This window comes from Parasteatoda tepidariorum, chromosome 5, assembly GCF_982258835.1.
Source record: "Parasteatoda tepidariorum strain Cologne lab strain chromosome 5, Ptep-v5.0, whole genome shotgun sequence".
NCBI lineage: Eukaryota > Metazoa > Arthropoda > Arachnida > Araneae > Theridiidae > Parasteatoda > Parasteatoda tepidariorum.
In genome coordinates, this window is record NC_141759.1 from 81,907,656 (window position 1) to 81,933,384 (window position 25,729).

The 25,729-nt window shown below is 27.6% G+C and overlaps 1 protein-coding gene across 1 annotated transcript in view; it reads right to left on the minus strand.

The window, feature by feature from the left end:
- Positions 1 to 998: 998 nt before the first annotated feature.
- Positions 999 to 25,729, minus strand: part of CCT4 (chaperonin containing TCP1 subunit 4) — a 32,977-nt gene continuing 8,246 nt past the window's right edge. Inside the window, exons 2-14 of the mRNA XM_043039570.3 lie at positions 25,113 to 25,165; positions 23,364 to 23,453; positions 20,333 to 20,441; positions 17,521 to 17,663; positions 14,309 to 14,430; positions 12,827 to 12,962; positions 11,028 to 11,167; positions 10,262 to 10,358; positions 8,941 to 9,048; positions 6,369 to 6,499; positions 3,047 to 3,281; positions 2,130 to 2,243; positions 999 to 1,176 (exon numbers count right to left, since the gene is read on the minus strand). Of these exons, the coding sequence (XP_042895504.1) occupies positions 1,159 to 1,176; positions 2,130 to 2,243; positions 3,047 to 3,281; positions 6,369 to 6,499; positions 8,941 to 9,048; positions 10,262 to 10,358; positions 11,028 to 11,167; positions 12,827 to 12,962; positions 14,309 to 14,430; positions 17,521 to 17,663; positions 20,333 to 20,441; positions 23,364 to 23,453; positions 25,113 to 25,165 (1,496 nt within the window). The 3' untranslated portion in view covers positions 999 to 1,158. The remainder of the gene's footprint in view (positions 1,177 to 2,129; positions 2,244 to 3,046; positions 3,282 to 6,368; positions 6,500 to 8,940; positions 9,049 to 10,261; positions 10,359 to 11,027; positions 11,168 to 12,826; positions 12,963 to 14,308; positions 14,431 to 17,520; positions 17,664 to 20,332; positions 20,442 to 23,363; positions 23,454 to 25,112; positions 25,166 to 25,729) is intronic.

Sequence of the window (25,729 nt, forward strand, 5' to 3'; positions counted from 1 at the left end):
ATTAAGTTGCCAACAGAAAATTAAATGTGAGAAATAATGGCGGAATAAAGGTAAGAAACAATGTGTCTTACTTACCTTTAGAGAAAATAATCCATTGATAAAAAAAAATTAAAATTTCTTTTTACTGAATTAAATTAATATTTATTTAAATGTTGAAACTGAAAAAAAAAAAAATAATAATAATTCACTTCGAGCATTCTTCCACAATAAGACTTAATAATACTAAAAAACGTCACCAGAGTCTACCCTTTTCATGTCTCCAAAAGTTTAATATATCACAGCCAGATAATTCTCTGTTTAGTGCAATTTATGCCTTATCAATATATATAAGCAACAATCTTTATTAATTTTGATGACATTTGCATGCTTATTCTCCCCCTTTTAAGTGAATTAGTAATTTTTTATTGAATTTTTCGGGTATTTTTCTTTTACACTTTAGGGTTTTATTTTACATGTTGGGATTTTTATGGAAAAGGGTCACTTTTTAATATAAACTTTCTCAAATATTTCTGCCTTTAATATCGCAATCCTCAAACTCTATCATAACCTTGCTTTCTTCATACATTATTCAAGCAAAATCTTTAGAAATAATTTATTATTACAACTTTCACATATTTTAATTGAGGTTAGCTATTCAGTGCAATCAGGGATTGGGAAGTTATTATAATTACAAATAGCGAACTAATTTTTATCACCAAATACAAAAAGTATGAATAATCATTATGATACACAGATTTTACAATTCTGTATTAAACTCAAAATAAAGAACACGAAATTTGTTTTGATTGTTCAAATTTAATTACTTATAACACTTATGCTAATCTATTGCATAGGAGAATTCTAGTTTCTTCCGAAAGAAATTACAACTCTTAGTGCAATATAGCTTCATAGAAAAAAAATTAAAAAAAAAAAAAAAAACATTTGTCGGACTACGATGTATATTATCGTTATATTTCTTCAATATGTAAAATAAAATAGCTAAATTGAATAAACACATATATATTTGTTCTTCTTTAATGCACAAAAAAGTATAGAAATTGCAATACAGAATGAAACGTTAAACGCAGAATGTTTTTATATGAGTAACAGCAAAACAAAGCACAGCAGAGTCCGTTTATATGAGTGATTAATTTGTAGTTACAAAGAGTAGCATCTTCTTTACCGCACAACATTAACCTATAAAAAAATATTTTTGAATTAAGAACAAGGATATTTTATTATTTTGAAACAAATATTAACTTTGTTATAACACTTGTTGATATTTAGGATTTACAATAAAAATTTTAACAAATGATTAGTTTGAGATTTGAAAAATATGCACAAAACCTTGTTATTACAACCATTACTTTGATTTCATAAGGAAGTTCTCAAGTTTTTTCAAATTGTTGAAATCTACACAAAATTTGTGAATAGTCTTCTTCGACCAGCTTTGTTAATTAGTACAAATAAGGCTCTGTCCTGCTTTCAATATTTTGAGAAATCATAAAAAACTTGCTCTTCATATAGTTGTAGTTCTTAAATTGCAAATAAATACAAAATATTGTAAATTTACAGCAAAATAAATAAATAAATATAAGAACATACAGTGAATTATTTCCAAAATTTAACAGTTTCCTATAATACTAAACATAAGATAAAGGTGTAAATTAAAATAAAAAAATGAAAACATTAAAATTGAAAAGTTTAGGATAAAAAGCTAATAAAAATTTATTATTTAATATTAACAACAATGTATACAAATGTTGCTTGAAGATATAAAACAAATATCGTTTTCAGCTTTCAAGACACTGAAATTTTAGACTTGTTTTGTAACTGAGTCTATCTATAAGATAAATTTGTGACAGCTTTTTATCTTAAATTCTGTAAGGCTACCGTTGCCAGACCCTGATTTCACTTAATTATCCATAAAAAGAGTTACAAAAACAACTTTTTTAGTACTATTAGCTATTATTTAGTACTATTAAATTAATTTAAAATTTTCACACATACCAATCAGCAGTCAAAATGTTGTTTAAAATCAGGTAATTTTAAAATGAACCGTTAAATACAGAAAGGTTTGTAAACAGACTTAATATGTGTTTTTGCAACAAGTCATTCATATCAAAATAAATGAATAAATAAAAACTCACTATATCATCTATCTTCATGAGAGTTTCCACTGTCTCTGAGGCCAAGGTGACAGCACTCACACTAACGAGAAGGGGCTGAACTACATTCTCTTCTAGAATATTTGTAACAGAGCCCTGCAAATAAATTTAGATATACTTTTTAGTTATGAACAGTGTAATAATTTATCGAAATGCATAATATTATGAAATAGCTAAATTTTATCCTCAAAATTTTTTTATGGGTATATTTCAAAAAGTAATTTTCCCATTATCAAAGAGAAAAATTTGTAGTTTATAAAAGTAATTAAAGGCATGCTAAAAGGCAATCTCCGAGCATATTTTTATTTTCAAAATAAGTAAATTAAAAAAATGATAAATTTATAAATAGCATGAAAGATTTTTTTCAATAATTTAAACTGAAAATTATGAGAAAATGAACATTTAAAAATGCATTAAAAAAAGTTTTAAAATCACTTTAAACATGTATTAATATCCCCCCCCCCACTGAAAAAAGATCATTATGAAATTCCAACCAGTTAAGAAGTATCTAAACAAAGTAAATATTTGTAACAGTAATTAGAATTAAATCTCTAAATACAGATAATTTTAAGTGTGTAATTGTTATTTAAACAGTGAATTAATTTTTTTTCAAAATGGAATCTGAATAAAAAGGTAGCATTTTTATGGAATGGCGGTTTATTTTTACAAAATGTGTGCATTTCTTAAGATCAAAAAGCAAGCAAGGTGGGCCTGCCCTTTGCAAATTGGTGTCAAAAGAAGTTTAGCCTTAACATGTACACTACACTCCGTCGATTTGCGCCGATCTCCTTGCAAATCTACATGATTTTTAAATTTCATATTTTGATATAATGTTATTATAACAAGCCTTTTTTGAATGTCAGTTCCATTTTTAACAGTATTACAAAAATAATACTTACTTTGCGAACATTTATTCCAGCATTCTTTTCACCATTAGCATGTCTGTTTCTAAGTTCTGTGACAGTGGCAATTGCATTCAACCCTGCATTCTCAGCCAGAGTGTAGGGAATGATATCAAAGGCATCTGCATACGCTCTTATACAATAGGACTGCATCCCTGAAAGGGTCCTCGAATACTCTGCAAGTCTTAAAGAGAGTTCAATTTCAGGAGCACCACCACCAGCAATCAGAGCCCTATTAAAAATATATGTCATTAATATTTTGCCACCCATGCAAAAAGTTAGCTATGATGCCACATTAAATTATTTGGCCAAACAAATATTCAGCTACACCAAATAATTAGATTGAATATCCCATCATTCAGAGAGCAAATAATTAGGTTGAATATCCAATTATTCAGCTAGACAAAGCAACTCCTTTGAAAATCATACTTTTCAATCTCTTAAATATTCAAGTAGATCTGTGCGAGAAATGCACTTTTTATGTACTGGATTATTGATGTTTCACGAGTAAACATGCCTGGTAAACCACGTAGTGCAATTCCACAATAAAATCAAGCAGATGACCGAAATTTTAAAATAAATATTTTTAAGCAATAAAGTTACTTTTTTCTAGTTAAAACACAGAAGATTTAGTAACTTATTTATATCAGTTTTCAATGAAGGGCTGCGTCATTGGAAATTTTTAGCCACAGTAAGTGAAGCACTAAGTTTTCTTTTGAAAATTTCCACCAATTAATAGAATGGAATAAATAATAATTATAGTAAAGTGCTTCAAAACAGGTTACCAAGAACTAATGAGTGAAAATCTACATTTTGATTTAGAAAAAATTTTTTAATATGCACATTTGATATTTTATGTTCAACACTAAAATGCATAATTAATTGTACTGTGGCAAGAAGATTTAACGTAAAAAAAATTCTTTTTTTTTTAAAGCAAGAGTATATGTCTCATATGTATAATATATTGTGATTTCGAAAATAAATATCTTTTATGGTAGATTAATAATTATATTTACGTCCGACGCCATTGCTTTCTTAAAATATAAAATTAAGTGAAATATGAAAAACACCATCTAAATATTCAAGTAGATTTAAAAAGTTTGACCTAATAAAATTTACTTAACCATGCTGCCCTTGAAGTTATTTATATTATGAACTTAAAATTGATCAAATAAATTTTTTCCTTAATTTTTTTGAGATCAGAAGTTTAATTTAAATTTTTTGAGAAGCAACTTAACTCCATTTAAAACATTTCAAATGAATATTTTGGTTAGAAGAGCATGAGAAGTTTATGCGTTTGGAGCAATACTTTTTTTTCAGAGTATTTTGTAACTATTATTTATTTTGGATGCGTTTTTTGAGACAATCAACTCATCCCTATTCAGTAACACAACCAATATTCAACCTAATACGAGTAAAAGCCGTAGTTAGGGTTTACAGTGCCAGAAACAAACCCAGTTTTTGCACCCCTTGACACATATAATGTATATAAAGGATATGTTAGACTTAAGGGGACTTTTCAGGAATCTTATAAGTTTGAATTTAATGAAACTAAATTCATGAATTAAATTTTGCATTGAATAAATTTTCACAACTTTAAATTAACGTAGCTCAACAACTTAAGACACTCATTCGATTAGGTTTAAAATTGAACAATACATATTGTTAATATAATTTCCATTACACTTAGATGCTTTGTATTTTTGATTGAATTATAAGCACTTATTGTTTTATTTCAAACATCATGATTGGCAGACTTTCTTATTGCCGCGTATTTTCACAAGGTTTTTAAGGTCCAAATTTTTAAAGCTACAGAAAAATTTGAATATTAGCTTTGTGATGCACTCGATTAACGAAGATTTGTTGTCCCCATGTTTTGTTGATCACATTTTCAACAGTTATTGCTTAGGATTTTCTCATAGTTTTCAAATCTTTTTTAATATAATATATTATATGAAATTCAAAAAAAAATTTTTTTTTTGATATAATATTTTTACTTAATCTAGTAGTGACAATTTCAGTTCAAATGGGCTATTTTCTCAAAATGCAAGAACTTTGTACATTCTCAGGGGTAGCAGCAAAGTTTCTTAAAATTTTAGGGTAATTTTAGGAACTTTTTTCAAAAAATTTTAGGGGTAATATATGATTTTGCTAGGATAAAAACAGATCACACGGTAGTTTATTACATAACAGAAGATTATTATAATTCATCCACACATATCATAAATAATTGCAAGCCATAAAATAAAGCTCTGAAATTTATTAAGTCAAGAATGAAATCTCTAAAGTGTAAAAATGAAATTTCATCTTTACATATTACCTATCAGAAATTAAGTGCATAATTCAGGAACAGACAAAAGTGAGAATAAACCAAGAGAAAAAATAAATTAACACCAACTTGGATTTTTATTTAATTTTTACGTTCTTAATCAAAACTTTATTATTACCCTTTACCTTACTTTATTAAGAAAAACTATTGTGTGATAATATTAGATTTCAAATCAGCAATTTATATTAGAAGTTAGAGAAAAACAAATTAATCATGATCATTTTTCTAATATATTCTTGATATGATTTGTGAGATTCTTTTACTGCCCTCAATAGTGTTGTGGTGATCTTCAACACTCCTCCATAATTTTGAATGGTATCTTTGATTAGTCTAAGAGACATAATAGTATTCTCATGGTTACTCACATTAAGCATTGCTTTATTTATCGAAAAACCTCTCTCAGGATCAGAATTCCCATGTGGCAAAATTAAAACAGTCTTAATTAATGTAGTTAAATTCTTATATTTTAGATTATTGCTTTTTTATTTATATTTAGCCTATAACTCTAATTTTTTAGGAACACTAACAAAATTTTATCAGATTTTTAGGAATTTTAGGGTCTGCACATAGTTTTAGGAATTTTATGAAATTTAGGGGGAATGCGACCCCTGCATTCTGAAATCGAGCAAGTGATTCCTAGCTGCAGTAATATTTTTATGTGGGACAAGGAAAAAAAAAATCAAAATTTAAAAAATCAGTTAAAAATTTATCAAAAAAATCGGAAGTCAGATAGGTAGAAATAATGAAAAAGTAAAAATTAACAGAAAAAAGCAGGATTTTTATCCCTGACATGTACCCTAACTATGAGAACATATATTTCCTTATAAAGTTATATTTTGATTATTGATAAATAAACTTAACTATATATATGAATGTGAAATCTATGTTTATCGCACGATATTCTATGGTGAAAACTTTAAAAGGATTTTTTTACTCCGTTAAAACACACATATTTAAAGAATGAGAAAAAACAGCGGAGAGATAGCTTACTTTTTCTTAACAAGGCATCGTATGACGCATAAAGCATCATGAAGTGACCTGTCAGCTTCTTCTAAAACTAAATTGTTTGATCCTCTTAAGAAGAGTGTCACAGTTTTACCAGGATTAGCTACACCAGTAACCTGTTCAAGCAAAAAACAAATTCAATAAAATACAAAACTCCAATAGAAGAAACCTATCAAAATATTTGCCTAAAAACACCCATAGGAAATAAAATCTTCATAAAATAGATGACACTTGTTCAGCGTATCGAAATGAATAAGATAAAATACATATATTTTTTAAAAATGTAGTATAATGACAAAATAGCAATCACTCAAATAAGCTTAATTAAAAATATTATATATTGTCAAGAAATAGTGAGGCAAAAAAGTGTGAAATAGCCACAAAATTGGTTAAAAAAAAGAAGGCATACCCATATATTTAACACATTGATAAGTGACAATACCAAAAGTGAAAAAAATAGAAACCTCTAAAAAATATATATACAGGGTCTATAAAAAATATATACAGGGGTGTCTCAGGACTATTAATATTAAGGATTCGCTTAAATAATTTTTTTAAAAATAAAAATTGTAATAAATACAGGCTTTGTAGTGGAAAAGAAAAATATCAGGATTAATCAAAGAAAAAATCATGAAAAATCAGAGCATTTTTGGGAACAATATGCACCTACTCAGACTTTACCACTTTTAAAAGAGTAAACACAAAACTAAAAAATTATATATTTTGCTATACTTTAAAAGAAATAAATGTAAATTTTATAGCAAAATAATAATAAAATATATAATTTCAAAATTATTTTGTTCAGAATCAGAAGTTTCACAGTTTCCTGTAAAATTTTATCAATGCTGTACAACATATATAGTTTCATGTCAATTAGTTAATATTCCATAAAATCAATATTTAACAAAAAATTTGCAACTGAATTTAAGATTTCCTTAACCAAATAACTTTAAGATGAAGCTCCTATTTTCTTGAAATGGAAACAGTACATATGCCAAATAGAATTTTTATACAAAAGTAATTTTAGTGGATAATCACTCAATTCATCAATTAAAAATTCTGTGAAACGAATACTGTATTCTTGATAAGTATCAATATTTATTTAAAAATTAAACGAAAGAGACAAATTAATAATTGTGAAACTATAATAATCCATCCAACAGCCTTCGCTAAAAATAAATAATAAATGCATGAAAAATTGTCAATTGAGTTTCTTCTTCATAGAATGATTGAAATTCATTAAAGATTTAAACAATAAATCCAGTTGGCGAGGCTGTATGCCATAACCATGCATATAATAAATAGACAGTTTCTACATTGGAGCTATTGAAAATGAAAATTTTTTGATTGTCGGATTTGATTTTCAAAAATCTACATTTGTATGTATGTATGGAAAATGGATGTTCATTAAAAGTCAGAATGAAATCAGGGCAATTTTTTTTAAATCAAGAAAATTTGTACAACTAGGTACCTTGTAAATATAATCAGCATAAAATATATATATATATATATATACCCTTATTATTTTATGTAACGAAATCCAACTTGAACTATAAAAGCGTAATAAGATTTCAACCTTGTACAAGTTTATTTTTAAAGATCTTACTGAGCATAAGATTTTAAAAATAAATTTCAATTAAAAGTATAATACAAATAAAAACATGCTTCTTATTTATTTATTTTTATTAATTGGACAGATGTAAAAAATTAAAAGCTTCTCTCTCTTAATTTCTATTTTTTTATACATAAGATAAATTTTGAAAAGAGAACTAAATTAAAATTATTCAAAACAACAGCAGAAATAATTAAGTCTTAAAAATTAAGTCTAATAAAATAAAGAATTAATAAATAGAAGTATGCATTTAGTCTGAGGTCATTGATAATACCTTAAATAATTTTAAAAATAAATAAACATTTTAACTTAAATTACAATTTCAGTATTGCGTCTTAAAAAAATTATTTTTTCAAATATTATTATAATTTCTTTTACTTCATTAGCAATATTTTAAAAGCATATTATTTTATAAATCAACATCAGAAAAAATTATATGTAATTACTTAAACACATTAACTAAAAATTTTAATAGAAGCTTTTTTAAATTTAAGACTCAATCAGCTTGCTTTAATAATTGATTACCTACATAATTGCATCATAAAAAATAAATAAATAAAAGTATATTATTTTTTTCTAAAATGGAGCTAATGTTTGAAACTTAAATAATTGCCAAGCATATTTCCAGATTTTTTTTTTCAGAATGTCTACAATGAAAAAAATGATTATGACACTAATTAAAAACTAAGAATTACAGAAGAACAAAATATTTTTTTTTTTTTTTTTAAAAAAAATGTATTCAATTCAAATATAAAATTTTTATTACTTTAAGGATGAGGAAAAAGTAGTTAATAAGCAAATATGATTGATAGAGGTTGCTAAATATGTACAACATTTTATAAATAAATTATGTAATTGGCATAAAAAATGATTAGGAGAAGAAGAAAAAAAAAGGATCACATCATTGATACTACTGTTACAATAAGTCAAAATGAGATGCTATACCTTAACATATTTAACACCACCAGCAGAAAATTCTTGAACTAATTCAGCTGATCCTAGAGCCTCAGGAACAAAATGATCTAAACTAGCAATTGGCCTGCAATTTAAACTCTGGAAAAGGAAAACAATTTTAAACACTCTTCTACACAAAGAAGACATGTTTCAGTAAATAACAAACATAAAAAAATTATATCTTTGAACTTTAAAAAAAAGTCTATCGAAATAAGAAAATAATTCAGTATGATTCACAAGTGTTACTCGCATAATACATTTTAAAAACAGCGGAAAGTCCCAGATCTCAAATCGTTCGCACGTGCGAAATATAAATTATTCCAGATAATAGGCTTTTAAGGTAAATAAACATCAAAATATCTTTATTCAACAAAAAATGATAATTAACACCAATTTCAATCAACAACGTATAAAACCACTTGGTTTGCATGGCTGAGCTATTTTCGTAGCTTTTGTCACAGACTTCCATACAGCTTTTAAAATCTCGATATTTTAATATGCCATTAAGACATACCAAATTCTGAATCACACACTTTAATTAGTAATATTTTTATATTAATTAGTAATATACCGTCAATCCTTTTTACAAGTTATAAAAATGCACTTTCACTTGTTTTCAAAAATCCTAATGTTTTCAATATTAATTGGTTCGGCAAACTTTGAATCACACATTTCACACCCAATTATTGAAAATTCCCCCGCAGTCCCACGTGGATTGACAATAACATTTTTGTCAGCTATTGCTAGAGATTTTCATTGTTATTAATAACTTTATTTCATTCATAACTATGAGATTATTTTGTTTCTAACATCACATTTCAAACATTCAGAAAAAAGGAAGATTAATACAGGTATTGAAAATCGGGACAATTATATAAACTAGCCATTAGCAAGAAAATAGCAACATGAAAGCTTCATTAACCAAATCTTCAGAGTCAATAAACGAGTTATGCAATCTGAAAATGACGAAATTATTGTTTTTTACTCTAAGAGATAATTCCCATTATTATCCCTAATGGTACACTTCCACAATCTGTTTTATCTTTTTATTATTGTTAGAAGATTTTTAACAGATAAAAAATAGATGCAGATTAATGACTAATCTGATGCACAAATACCTTTTCAATTTAAACATACATTTTGTTAAGAAAAACCAGCAAGGTAAAATTAAATCAAAACAATTCTTTTTTTTTAAACAAAAAAATTAAGTTACAATTGCATCTAATGGATTGAGCAGTTTCATTAAAGTGGCATTTTTTTAAAATGTGCTAAAACAATGATAACCTAAGAAGATATTTTCTTCAATACTTACTTTGCAAACAAATTCAATATCTTCTCTTTCAATATCTTTTATAACCATAATTTTCATTTTAGCAAAAAAGTGAAGAGCTAAGTCTGAAATAGCATCCCTAAAATTTAAAATTTTATGTTAGAATTTCAACAACTGTTATCAAGTCATCAGTTTTTATATGTGTTTGCCAAAATATTTAACTTAAAACCACAAATTGTCTTAAATTTTCATAATCAATAATTTATCAAAAAAGGGAATTTCAGGAAGAAAAATGGACTTGCAGTCTTAAAAATTCTTATAATAATAATAATGAAAAAATAATAATTTCACTATACTGTTGTTATAACCAAGAAGGTAATATCTTATATTTAGCCATTTAGTGTTTCCCTTTTTATTAAGTTCCCATATTAAAATTAAACTATTTTATTAATACCCCCATTCCTTACATTATTTAATGTTTTATTATTATAACAAATATTTATTGTTTTGTTTAAGTATTAGAAATGAAAAAATTGGAATGGTAAAAGTTAGAGATATTGTTTGATTGATAAGATTGGCAAAAAATTCAACCATTAAAAACTAATTTTCCTGGGAGTGTATATACTATACATGCAACAGATATTACAACCTTAATAATATACTTGTTTTGCTTGTGGCTAATATTTAAGCAAATCTCATGAAAATGAAAGACAGGTTTTATGCATTTCCAAGTAATTTTTATAATTTTGTACTTAAACGTACAGAAACTTGTGTAAATGATAATTTTTTTAAAAGTAGTAATACTTACCTAAGTATAGACTTCTGAATGAGTAATACATTACAGCCGGCCTTCTTAACTTGTTTCACTATATTTAAGAGATAGGTACGCTCTTCTCTCAACACTCTGTCCATCTGGGTGTAATCAGAAACCACTACTCTATTGTCCATCTGAAAAACAACAAACAAACCTTGTTAACACATTCACAAGTAAATCAAGATCACATCAGTGACAACTTTACGGGCATAACTAAATCCCCCAAGATTTTAAGAATAAAATTTTTATGATTTCCATTAATATAATTTCAATTGTACTTTAAAATTCAACATACATACTTATATGTACCAAGAACCAATATCAAAAGGCACAAGAAACATTTCACTCTAAGGCTAACACACTAGACAGAAGAAAAACTTTTTCCGTCTAATGCCGACTCTAGCCAAAATCTGTCCAAAACAGTGACCCCACACCCCTTCTTGAAATAGTTATATCTCGTTACCATGGTCACCGCCAAGGGCACAGACAAATAGCAAGGGGAGTTTTTACTGAGGATCCTGTTAATATTAAATCAATATTGTTTACTGAGGATTTATTATATTCCAGCTGGCCAAGTAATTTAGAATTTCGCATTAAGCAGTTTATTCATTATAACACACGCACACACACACACAAAAAAAAAAAAAAAACGGAAATTAGTAACAATATTTTGGGTAAAACAATCAAAAGTATACTCTACAATCTAAGTTCAAGAGTAGGTAAGCTTAATTCCGATTATTCTTTCATTATTCACTTCTGCATAGCTGCCAACATGGATAGGAAAGAATCCAGTAGATTTTACGAAATAATATGAATTTCACGATACTGTACATGATTATGTACTAAATATTTTACACATAGGGAATTTTTATAGCCATCAAATTAGAAAAACTGAAATATTTTCCAGTTGTGATTGACATTAAACATACTTGAAATATTATGTTTACTCATAATTTCAAATATTAATAGGCATCAAAGATAGCTAAAAGATCATTTTAATTAATTTAAAAAGAAAGTTCTGAATTGAAATAAACTGAACATTTTAGAACAAAAAGAGTTTTGAACTGATTTCTATTAGTATTACTTATTATGCATTAGTAATGCTTATTTAAATATTAAAGCAGGCATTAATCTGCACAAAAAATTCTATTGAAATAGGGATTTTTTTTAGGAAACCTACTTAATTTTAGGGAATTTCCTAAAATGAACAAAAACTAGGAGAATTTTAATTAAACCAGTAGACCAGGAGAAACTGGCAAAACCCAATAGAGTTGGCAGCTATGCTTCTGTTATATCAAATCATTTGTTCAGATAACAGTGGAGAATGGATTAAAAAAAAAAAAAAAATCAGAAGTCGGGTAAGAATAAGAAAGAGGAAAAGCAGAGGATTCTCTCACCCCTGTATTATTTTCAAAAAACTTAGTATCACAATAATCTAAGTAGTTTCTATGGGATATTTTGTAACTCTAAATAGATTAATCTACTCCTTAAACATTTTTTTATCTAAACGTTTCAGGGAAACACAATATAATATTAATTAAAAATAATGATAATTCTCACATTTGTTTTAGGAGGAGACACATAGAACTCTAGGTTAACCTACTCCTTAGACATTTTTTTTTATCTAAATGTTTCAGGGAAACACAATATTAATTAAAAATAAAATTAATTCTCACATTTGTTTTAGGAGGAGACACACAGAACTCTAGGTTAGCCTACTCCTTAGACATTCTTTTCTAAATGTTTCAGGGAAACACAATATAATATTAATTAAAAATAATAATAATTCTCACGTTGGTTTTAGGAGGAGACACACAGAATTGAATAAGTCCAATTTTTGCTTTCTCTATTTTAGTAACACCACCAAGACCAGCACTCCTTTGCTTGAATAGAAGCCCATCAATGAGTTCTATATCATCCACAGTGCCTCTGTAGAAAAGAAAGCATCAAAAAGGCAGAGTATTAAAACAATAGAAAATATACCTAAGAAATAAATAATAGTAATACATCAAATTAAAAATTACTGCAAACAAGACGGCAGTGCAAGTGCAAAATAAATTGTTTCAATATATTTATACACATTTATCTATATTTAGATATGCTATATATTTATACTTTAGGGGCAAAAGAGGAGATAAATCTTGAATTATAAGACTATCGATGAAACAATAAATGAGACAAATATATAACAAATTATTTACATGTGTGTACCTATCTTAATACATAATTTTTTTTTAAAAAAAAAAAAGCAAAATAAAATATTAAAAAAATTAAATAACTTAATTGAGATCAAGTAGCAACAATAGCAATACAGATTTCATTGTTAATCTATATCGTTTTCTAATGATTTTTACTTTAATTGAAACTTCTACGTACCTCATTCCAATATTTGTAATACAGGCAAGATTATCCAATTTGAGCATTGCTCAGTTGGATAATGTTGCATTGGATAATCTATTTGGAGACATGCATGAACCACAATAATTCTATCCTACTGATTGATATTTTTCAGATTTTCTTTAACTTCCTTTTATTTTTAATTTTTTATGTAGTTATTTTCCTATATTTTGAATTGGAATAATCTCTTATTGACGCACTTGAATTTCTAAAACTAAATTAAGTACACATATTAAGATATATATATATATATATATATATATATAGCAATCTCTTTTTCTTTAATTTCAACATTTTCAAAACAATATTATACTGGAATTTTGATTTCAAGAGATCACTGCCTGACACACTTGATTTGAAACTTCTCCAAATTCATATTGGTCGCAGTAAATTTTCCCCGCCTCAAAAATTTCTGCATGCTTTAAATTCTAAAATTTTCATATTGCCAGTCTCTTGTAAGCACTCTGTTTAGCTGTTTTTTGTGAAAATAATGACAATAGTTGCAAGCGTTGCAGCAATTGTTTACTTGAGCAGTTCTACATCCAATTGATAACTCAGAATTTAATATAAACAATCAAATTTTTCGCCTATATTGTAAAATCAAAATTAAATAAGATTATTTTTTATTTTAAACAGCTATATTTTTCTAAAAAAAAAAAAAAAAAAAGATTAAAATGTTAATCTTTTTGGAATTTTGTTCCTTCCCAGAGGGGGTAGCCCCCTTACTTAAGTAGCTTGACAACCAGCGCACAAAACGGAGCACTTTACAGAATAAGTTTAACGAGGACTGATTCTATGCACTCGATGGTTGATCTAAGGTCACCCACCTGTGCACTGTTATCTTAATAAAAAGAATATAGTATTTATGAAATACAAACCCAAGCTGTTTCATTATCTTAATATCTTTCAAATTAACATTTGTATCAACAGTTGGATCAATCACTTTCATTACAGCATCGACAGCAAGTGGAGCCAAGAGCATTGAATGCTGGGAAACAATCTGAAAAGAAAATAATTACAATAAACAATCCATTTTTAAAAATTAAAAAGTTCTAAATACAAAAGCTCTTATGCAATTGTGAAAAATTCTAGACTTTCAAAATTTATTGTAAATACATTGCTGCGTTAAAATAAGTTCCGATTAACTTCAATTACTTTATTATTATAAGATTTAAATACTTACACCACTCTTGAAATGACATTTTAAAAATCTTATAATTGAAAGAAAATGGAAGTTGCTTTATATTATGTACATAAATCTGTAAAAAATAGTTATTGATGATGAAATTTTTCTTTAGCAATGCTAATAATGAAGATCTTACCCGTTCCGAAATATGCTCTAAAGCACAATGTTTAAATTTATATTTTATTTTACTAAGTATCTTTCCTAAAGTATATACAATTTTAAAAGGAAATTAACTAATATAGTTTACTACTAATCTACTAACATTAACTAAAATTGATTAAAAATAAATTTAGATTTCTTTTTGTTATTGTGTTTTTCCTTTCTAATAAATGTAAAAGTTAATTTATTCTGTAATGAAATATTTAGCACCCTGCAATTACTGCATAAACAGGGTTCATGCTCTACTTTAAAAATAAAATTCAAGTATTTTTCAAGGACTTTTTAAGACTTATTTAAAATTCTCAAGGACTTAAATTTTAGTAAAAGATAGACTAAAATTTAAAACCCAAATGTCTAGGCATCGACTGGGCAATGAAAAATGCACAAAATTAGTCACTTGTTATCGTATGCTTCGGCACAGTGACCCCGACTACTGAACATGTAATTTTGCTTGTAATTAAGTTTTGCTTAATATGCTTTTTCAACTGAATAAAAGCTTTTAACTTGACAAAATAGCAGTAATTCTTGACTCAGAGTTTGTTAGTAGTTACAAGTTTTGAAAGTTTATTTTAGCTTATTTCTAATATTTAAGAAATGCCAAATTTTAAATTATTCTTTTTAGTTCTTTAATTTATTAATAGTTCCAAGTTTGTTTGTTTATTTCTAACAATTAAGAAGTGCAAAATTTTGAATCATTTGCAAATCAAGCCATAATGATAAAAGTAAGTATCACTATTTTCAATAAGTATATTACAATATTACTGTATGAATGTATATCCTTCTATAAGGATACATGTATATAGTTGCAAAATCAATAGCAATCATTTACAACATTCATTTATAAAGGCAATTATGTGAAAATAATATATTGTCCGCTATACGCCATAAATTTAAGAAAACAGTAGGTTTTTGACGATTTTTACCACTGTCATGTCAAAAACCAGTTTTTGACGGCAAAAATCCAACCCTGATTAGAATTATAAAAAAAATTTCACATAATTGCAGGTAAGGTCAATGCATTAAAGAAAGCAAGTATTATTTGAAAGACACAATTCAAATTTTCTGTCAAATAAAAATTTTATTTTTCAAAAGTAAGAAGAAACATAAAGCATTGCTCTACTGTTGTTGGCTAGCATATAATTATCCCCTTTCCCAGAATTGTGTAGCAGGTGCAGCTAATGAGTAAAACAAATCACCCCATTAAAAATAAAGTTTCGGGTTATCCTTAGAAGTCCCTTTCTACAAGAAAGTATTATTCCATCATTTGCAACATGTCGCTATTGACGAGACACATGGCTGAACCAATTATTTATTTCACCTCAATCTTTCTCACTAGCTAATACTTTTTTTTAACAAAGCAGTTAGGATTTAAAAAAACAAACAAAATTTGATAAACTTCAGGGGCTCCATTGGAACTCGGGGCCTGAGCCCATCCTTAAAAACGGATCTGCTCAGGAGGCTACTGCAGGGAGAAAAAGTTCCTTCAAAGTCCAACTACTCATATTTCTCTCTTTGAGTTAAAAGCAGGGACTACAATAGGGTCAAACCCAGAGCTAAGTCAAACCAGTCTTTGCTGAGGACCACGTTGAACAAAGAGGGAAATTGTGACGTGAGCAACTGATAAGCGTGGACAGCACACGTCATCATCAGAAAGGTAGGAAAGTCATTCTCTTGCACTTACGTGTGTCAGAAGTTAAACACAGAAATGCGAAAAATGGGGCGGTTTTTAGGAGTTTCAAATACTTTTCAAGGTCATTTTAAATTTATCAAGAATTTGACATTCTTTTCAAGTACTTCTAGGGGCCCTTGAAAATCAAAATGAAATTCAAGTATTTTTCAAGGTTTTTTCAAGGCCGTGGGAACCCGCAACAAATTTATTTTGTGATGGTTATTTTAATTTCTTCATCAGTAGTTAATAATAACACATTTTTTATTTTTTTTATCAACAATTTCTTGTATTTGCATGCATTATGAAGATATTTTAACAGTCTGATATAATTTATGACTTATTTTGAATGATATTTAGATTGCAAATATGTTTTTTAAGCTACTATAAAAAAGATAAAAATAAAAGGCCATTTAGTACCTTAAAAAAAATTAACCAACAGGGTTTCCACGTATTTTCAGAGGAAAATTTCAACATAATTCCAAACCATATTTGATCTATAGAGTGTAACTTTTAATAGGAAAGCCATGAATTTTTTTTCATTTGGATTGTTAAACATAAATTTTTATACCAAAAAAAGAAACAAAAATTATTTTTGCAATGAATAATAGTAACAGTTAACTTGAATCTCAGTAACTAAATAATTGAAACGATTACAAGATTGGTTACTTTCCAGGTATTTTTTGTGGGTTTCCCAGTTTTTTGTAGGAAAAAAACACCACTTTATCAAAATAGTCTTTTTTAGAACCAAAATCAAATTACCAGACAATCCCATTTTTTTCCTCGTTTTCATTGACTAATGGGAGCTCTGTATAAATAAGAGGGGGAAAAGAATATTAGGAATCCAAAAGAAAATAATTATAATATTCCACTATAAGAGATATAAAGCAAATTTATCCTTCTTCGACAATCAATTCAATCACGAAAACTCAAACTATGACGGACAAACTTTTTTTTAAAAATCTTATTAGACTTGCTTAGACTAGTTAATAAAATGAATTTTTAAAATGGGATATTTTAGACCCTTTAAAAGTGGATCAAAAGGGAAAATTTTTTAGTGAAAGACTTCAAAAACTCACTTTAGAACTGAGAGCAGTTGTTGCACTTTTAAGCAGACTTTCTCTATCATTTAGTTCAACAGGTATAGCCATCCCATTCAAAATCTCGACTGCTTGCTGGGCACCAAGTTGAAATGATTCTGATATGGTAGTTGGGTGAATACCTGAAAATAAAAATATGCATGAAGCAATATTTATATAACAACTTGTCAATATACAAAGAAAGAAGGTTTGAACTTTATCTGCTTGACCCTTCACCTGGCTGTAATATCATTTGGCCTTTTTGAAAAAGTTATTTCTGTAAATCTAGCTGTGATCTAAGCCAGAAAAAAAGCATGTTTGAAAGTATTTCAGGGTTCCCTCTCAATTTCAGAAGAAAAATAGATCCTCGACTTTTCCAGGTATAACAGGCAATAAAAATCCATACCATATTTTATCTATATCATGTAAATTTTTATCAGAAAACTTTTATTTTTTTAATATTTTAAATGTCAAATATTGCATTTTGTGAGCAAAAACTAAAATGGGGAACATGGAAGAGTTTCACTAAAAAGAGGAATTTTATAAAATAATTGTAATGGATGTTAGAATTATTTAACTCTGAATCTCAATAACTGATAATTCTAAGATTGGTTATTTTCCAGGTATAATATAGGAATTTTCCAGGTTCTTTGTAAAAAAATGCAACCTTCCCTGACTGTTGCCTGCTTTTTTGAGTTAAAATAAAATTCTCAGAGAATTCCAGGTTCTCCCTTATCCGTGGGAGCCTTGTTATTCGGTATGATTTTGAAGACACATAACAGGCACTTTAATTTATTGGCAAGCCATAGATTCAGTGGATAAGAGCAGCAGGATAATCATGACCTGTTTTAATCATAAAAGTCATCACACTCCTAACCTGTTTAAATTGATCCGTTTTCTTTAATGGCTATTTTTAAATTCTTTTAGGGCCATTCATCTCAGAAAAAGATTTTCAAAATTGCCCATGAAATAATTTGAGATTTCTTTGGATGGGAGCAGAAAGGCATTCAGAAAAAGAGGGTGAAGAACAACCTATTGTAGCAAAATAACTCATTGGATCATCAATATTCACGAATGTTGGCTCAATAAGGGTACAAAAGGCCGTTATTTTTCAGACATTGGTATTATATAGAATTGTCAGATTCACCTGATATTTTACAGCCACATTAAAACCAATATATGCCCTATATAGAAGTGTCAGATTCACCCATTTTACATTCATTTTTCAGCCAATATAGGCTCTATATTGACCCCTCGCTGCATGTTCATATAGGATCTATATTCAGCCCAAGTGGAATGAAGATAAAATTGTTGCTAGGGTTGCGTCCCAATGACTTTTGAAGAACTTAAAAAAAATTACTAAAACTTTTTGTTCATTTTGTCAGAAGAAAACAATGCTCCTAAACCATCGGAACAAGCTTGAATGATAAATGTATTAAGTCCAGAGACTTCCTTCACATGTTGGGAAAAATGCTACTACAGTAAAAATCTTGCGATGAAGCTGCTCAGGCTGATGCAGGAAGAAAGGCATGAGAGGTAGAAAAACAACAAATGGCTTGAACAGGGTGCACAGCCAGATCTCTCAACATAAAAATAAGCACATTTAAAGTACTTTTTAAGCACTCAAAAATATTTTTAAGCACTATATACATTAACAAATTGCAAAATAATTTTCATAGACTTTACATGGTCATGATAAAACAACCAGTTTTTGACAAATAACTCTTTCCTTGATTATATTAGCCACCATAGAAAGATCGAGAGATTTTTTGGTTTTATTTCAGAGGGTGGAAAATGAAGCCTGAAGTTGAGAATATCTTGCAAAATGCAACAGAGTTGCACATGAGAGTGCAAGAATCTCAATAAACACAGCTCAGTAGTCACTCCCAAGTATTTCACCAAACATGTAACATGACTGGCACTATCATACGTTATGGACCAACGGCATACCAAAATGGATTGCAGTTGAATGAATTGAGAAAACGTTGAATAGCACAATGAGGAAACCACGCTTTTGCATAATATGCAGCGAAAATCGGTATGGTAAATAAAAAAATTATCATTTTTGAAAAAGGAAAATTAGCACTTTTTAAAAACACCATGAAAAAAGCACCTTAAGTTTTTAAAAAACGAAAATAAGCACCATTAAGCAATTTTTTAAAAAACGCCACGCACCATGAGGCTGCTATTTTCTGATTAGCCTGGTGCAGGGAGAAAGGCATGAGAAGTAGAAAAACAAAAAAATGGCTTACAGTAAGATCAGATAAGAATAATCTTTATGGTTAATAACAAATAAATCTTTAAAAAAAAAAGAGAGAGAGAGAGGATGGAGATTGTCAAATTTTCTTTCAACAGTGAATTAAATGCATAGGTTCATTCAATTCAATAGAATGCTCAGCCTGTATGTGTACTGAGTTTCATCCTGCAATCTATGGCATTAGTTAATTAAGCTAATAGTAAACTAAACCAAATTTTCTTGATAAAATTTGAAGAAAGTTTGATTTTAAAATTATCAGTGAAGAAAGAGAAGACTTCAATGAACGAAGTAATAGAATAGAGACCATTTAAGAGAATTAGCAGCTTTGTTATCACAGAAACTGACTTTATTCCACAGACTAGTCTCTTTTATATAAAAAAAACAATCTAATGAAACAAATTTATAATAAACAAGCTAATAAAACAAATTTTTATTCTATTTTAGTAATTCATAGCCATAAAGAAATAAAGTGTGACAATCTTAAATTTTAAAAAACATAATTTTGAATGAAAATACAGTTGAAACAAATATTTAATAATTTAAAAAGCTTCATACCTCTGTCTAAGAGCTTAGCAGCAGCATCTAATAGACTACCAGCTATAACAACAACAGATGTTGTTCCATCACCAGCTTCAATATCTTGAGCTTTTGACAAATCAACCAGCTGCATCAAATAAAAAATACTTTTTTATTTCTAATTCATACTTTATTGGAGGTTAAAAAACAATAATAATTAGGGTTGGCAAAATATCATTATTTTTTACTATGCATTACAATCCAACCACTAATAAAATAGATTAATAAGGTGCTAAATAAATTAGGTTAATAAAATAGATTAATAAGGTGCTTAATAAAACTAACTAAAATGGTCAAAATTATGATATGATTATTAGAAACTAATTGCTGAAAAAATAAAATCATTAGCTGTTTTTATTCAAGCTAAATATTCTAATGAATTTAATTCAACTGAAAAGGAAGAGTTTTTCCTAAGAAAGGCTTCAACATCGGAGACAACATTGAATTCTGTTACAAATAAGAAATTATAAATAAAATAAATGATTAAAAACTAAAAGACAAGAGTGGGACATTTACTTAGTGGCAGGGTTGGCAGGTTTTTGACATGTGACAGTTTTTGACAGTTTAAACCATGGTTTAAACCGTCACGTCAAAAACCTCACTGTCAAAAATGTCGAAAATGTCAAAAACCTATATTCATATGTGAAATTTAATTAATACATAAAATTTATATATTTTTTATAAAGGATAGTGTTTCTAAATATGTTCTAGAAAAAATAAATTTAAAATTTTGAAGAAACACTTATATTTTGAATACTCACATCTTTTTTAATATTATGTATTCATTTTCATGTGTTATTGAAAATCTGCAGTGATATTATTAAGAAATTTATTTATAACCAAATTTAGTGTATAGTATAGATTATACTAAAAATTAGACATTTTTAAAGATAAACATTAGCAGTTTTGTACATTAGACATCTTTTAAAGAAAAATATTTTTAATATTCTTTTAAATCTTCTTAATAATCTTTTTAACATAAGACAATACAAATTTAGGTGCTTTCTGTTAAATACACAGAGTAGTTAGTGTCGATTTACAGTATATTCAGCCTATTCATTTACTATGCTGAAAATTTAGTTTATCCAAATACTTGTGAATTTCATTTTGCTGAATACTATATAGTTTTGTTGAATATCTAAATATTCAGCTGTTGAATAATTACTTCTTGCTTTCAAGATATGCATTATTTGTATTCTTAATACAAGTGGGGGAAAAAAAATTAAGAGGTAAAAATTTTTTTAAAATGATAAGTGTAATAATTATAAATAAATATAATAAACAATATGAATTATATTTATCATTATTCACAAATATAACTACTTTTAAATTCAAATTAACATACTGGATAATAAAGATATTCGGTATAACATTAAATTTTTTTTTCATACACTTGTATCAAGTTTGTATTTATACAACATAACTTGTAAGTTCCTTATAAATATTAGTTATATGTTCCTTATATGTCAAAAATGCATAGTAATAAACTTTTAATTTTCTTCAGTATCAAAAAAAAATTTTTCTTCTTCAAAATATAAATATTTAAAAAAAATTTGTGCAAAATTTTTCAGCACATGCATTTGAATATAAATTTCTGAGATTTTAAATCTGTTATTTTACCTTAATTTTAATTAAAAAATATTTTAAAACCTGCTGATTACCTATAGTATAATTAAATTTCAATATAATGCATGGCAACTGTTGGTAGTTTTGAAGTTTATATATTTTTTTGGCAAACTTTAGTTTTTGACATTTTTGACGGTTTAAACCAGTATTATACCCTTGTCATGTCAAAAACCACTTTTTGACGTCAAAAACCCAACCCTGCTTAGTGGCCATTGGAGGTAAATTTGTTAATGACCACTTTTTTCTTTTCACTGGTCATTCTTTGTGTTAAAAGTAACTTAATAATAATTCTGCGTCTAAATTGTCTAAAAAGTCATTTTGAAGTAGATTGGGCACTAAGGAATTCAAATTAATTCTAGAAAATTAACTAAATTTTAAAAGTATTAAACGGAAACAAATTAACTGATAGCTGAACTAATTACTGAATTAATTTTGTTACACATTACAATCGCATTAGAATTATCTGTAATTATAATTGGTTGAACACTTGCATTTTTATTTATAGTTATAATGGCTAATAATTATTTTCTAGACTGGGATGCATATATCAGAGTAGACAAGTTTTTGACAATTGACAGTTTTAACTATCATGTCAAACCCTTTTTGACAATTGCAAAAACCCAAAAGTTTGGTGCGAGGATTAGCTAGCATAAATATGAAATATTTTTTAAATAAACATGCATTTAAAATTATAAGTGATCAATCAATTATGTTCTTGAATTATTCCAACATTTAACTTTTCTTGTTTAGAAAATTACTGCCAGAAACCTAAATTTCGGTGTAGAAAATATTAAATTATAAATAATTAAATTAAAAAATAAATAATTAAATTAAAAATTAAATAATAAAAGTATGTATGCGATAAGATAATGATAGATAAATGAAAAGAATAAGATAAATAAGAATAGAATAAGAAAAGAAAAGATAAATGAAAAGAATAATTTCACAATTCTCACAATAACCACCACAATTTGATACTGTATTAGTAATAAATTTTGTTTCTTGAATAATAAAGAAAGTTAACTTTTAGGATGAATGTAAATTTCAGTTATCTTTTTTGTTGTATGTCAATCCCAATACAAATTAACCATAATTTGCTTTTGTAATTTAATAAGTTTAACTGTTTAAATTTATTCACATTAATTATTATTATTATCTGCACAGAAGCAAAAGATTATCTATAGACTTCTAAAATTATTCACATTACTTTCATAAGTATTCTTTGCACATTTATAATTACCGCATTATTTTTATATTGGCTCCTTGAGTCTTTATTTTGTGGCCCATTACCAACTAACAATGACAAAGGTTACAAGTCTTAAAACAAAAAAAAAATGCAATTTTAAAAAGTCAGAAAAAATAGAACTAAATCACTATTTCTCACCATTCTCGCTGAGGGATGCAACACCTGCATCTGCTTCAAGATAGTAGCGCCATCATTTGTAATTGTTACATCCCCATTGCCAGATTGGATCTAAAATTCAAAAAAAAAAAAAAAAAAATTTATAACTAGCTATAAATAGGACTGGGCTATAAATCGATTTATCGAGATATATCGATTTAACGCATATATCGGCAAAACGATACAGCGACTTTCATTCAAGGCGATGCATCGGAAATCTGATTTAAGCCGTCGAGTAAAGACAATGAGCGCAAAACGATATAGCGATATAAGACACGCAAGGATATAAGAAAACGATATAGCGATATAAGACTCCTCTCTCACGTTCCGATGTCGACTCGCGCTGTGAAAGACGATGCTCCTTTCGTTATGTTGAAATGGCCTTGATTGGTGAGCTGTAGAATCAGAGTTTTGAGAACAGATATCGTTATATCGCATGTTCCTTTTCGCACCTCTTAGCTTTTTTTTCTTTGTCGCGACTTTTCTTGTAGATTATTTTCAGTGGGACTGACTTCGTGATCGCCGATGTTACCTTGTTCTGAAGGCAATCTATTATTGAAAAGAATATATAAAGAAGAGTTTCTTCATTAATTAGATAAGTTTTTTTTTTAAAAAAAACTTCTTTTTATTTTTAAATGTAAAAACTATCGGCATAGGCGCCCATAAAGAATTGAATTTGAAGGTTATTTTTTTACTTTCTTTTAATTTATTAAAAACTTTTTGGATGAAACTTCTAATAATTTAATGAGTTTTTATTACTGATTTTAAATTTATAAATCTTGTTGTTTTTACTTTTAGAATTATTTATCTGACTGATCGTTAAGGCACGGTTCCCTGCAGATCACCGAAGTCAAGCATCACTGGCTGCGGTCAGTGTGCGGGTGAGTGACCACTTGGATCAGTCTGCGTAGGGACCGAGGGTGGGCGGTATTGGTTCTCGTTAAACTGTTCTACCGTAAAGTGCTCGACTTCGCGTGCAGGATGTCGAGCTACCGAAGCGGGGGTGCCATCCCATCTGCAGAGGATCAAAATTGTGATGGCATGTCTTCGGATCATCCTCAGGGATGTTTCCCAGACGACCGTCGCCAATAGCCCATTATGCAGCTCTAGTGTGACGTAAATGAACTATAATAACTGAAATGATAATAGTAAAAAATAGTGTTTTCAAAGCGTTTTTTTTTTACTAAAATTTATTTAGCACTTTGTTTTAAACATACAAAAAAATTTTTAACGTTTCATTTAGAAATTGAACATTACGATCGAACTTAATAATTATGTAATTATTTATGCATAATAGTACAAGAAAATATTAATTTGTAAAAAACGCTTTAAAAAAAGTTTTTAACACTTTGTTTTACGCGTATTATGAATTTCTAAACAAACATTTCAATAAATATTTTAAGTAAGATTTGTACATTGTAGTCAAATTATTTAATATCTTTCTTAAGCAAAACATATATATCTTCAAATTTATAAATTGATTTAAATCAATCTGAGTATGAAATTTTGATAGAAATCTGATGTTTTGTGCCTTACAAGTAAATGAAATTAAAAAGGACTATATTGCGATACATCGCTATATCGCGATGCAAAACTGACGATGCATCACGATATATAATTTCTAATATCGCCCAGTCCTAGCTATAAACATTATAACGAACTTCATTCTTAATGTAATGATTAAAATGCATAAAACAACTAAATCAAATAACGAAAGCAAAAGAAAGTCACCATTTTGTCCATTCCTCTTGGACCCAAGCTGGTACGAATGGCATCGCAGACAGCTACAACATAAATAAAAAACTTTTTAAACCAAAAAGATATAGCAAATGAAAATATAAAAATTTTATATTATATCAAAATGAATACGACATAATGTGAAAAATTTTCGGGTTTACTCACAAAAAAGATGTGAATTTCCAATGAAGTTCACTTTAATTTTATTTCGACAAAGAAATAAGAGATCATGCATTCATTTAAATATTCTTTTAATACAAATTGGAAATTCCTTGCCATTATAGTCTCTTAACAATAGCCTAAGACATGTTATGTTACTCACTTTAAGTCAAATCATTTTGGAATTTTCTTTTGAAATTTTACAGGTCTGAGAGATAAGAAATTTTTCAAAGCAAAATGCTACTCTAACAAATTCATGTCAACAGGGTTCCCACTCAGTTTGCAGAAAAAAAATTCCCCGACTTTTCCAGGTATAGCAGGTAAATTTCAATGAAAATTGAGACGATATATTTTTTTTTCTTTCAAAAAATGTATGTATTTTTCTTTTATATCCTTTTTTTTTACATCAGATTTTCCCCTCTTGCACGCTTTTTCTTTTTTCAAAAAATTTA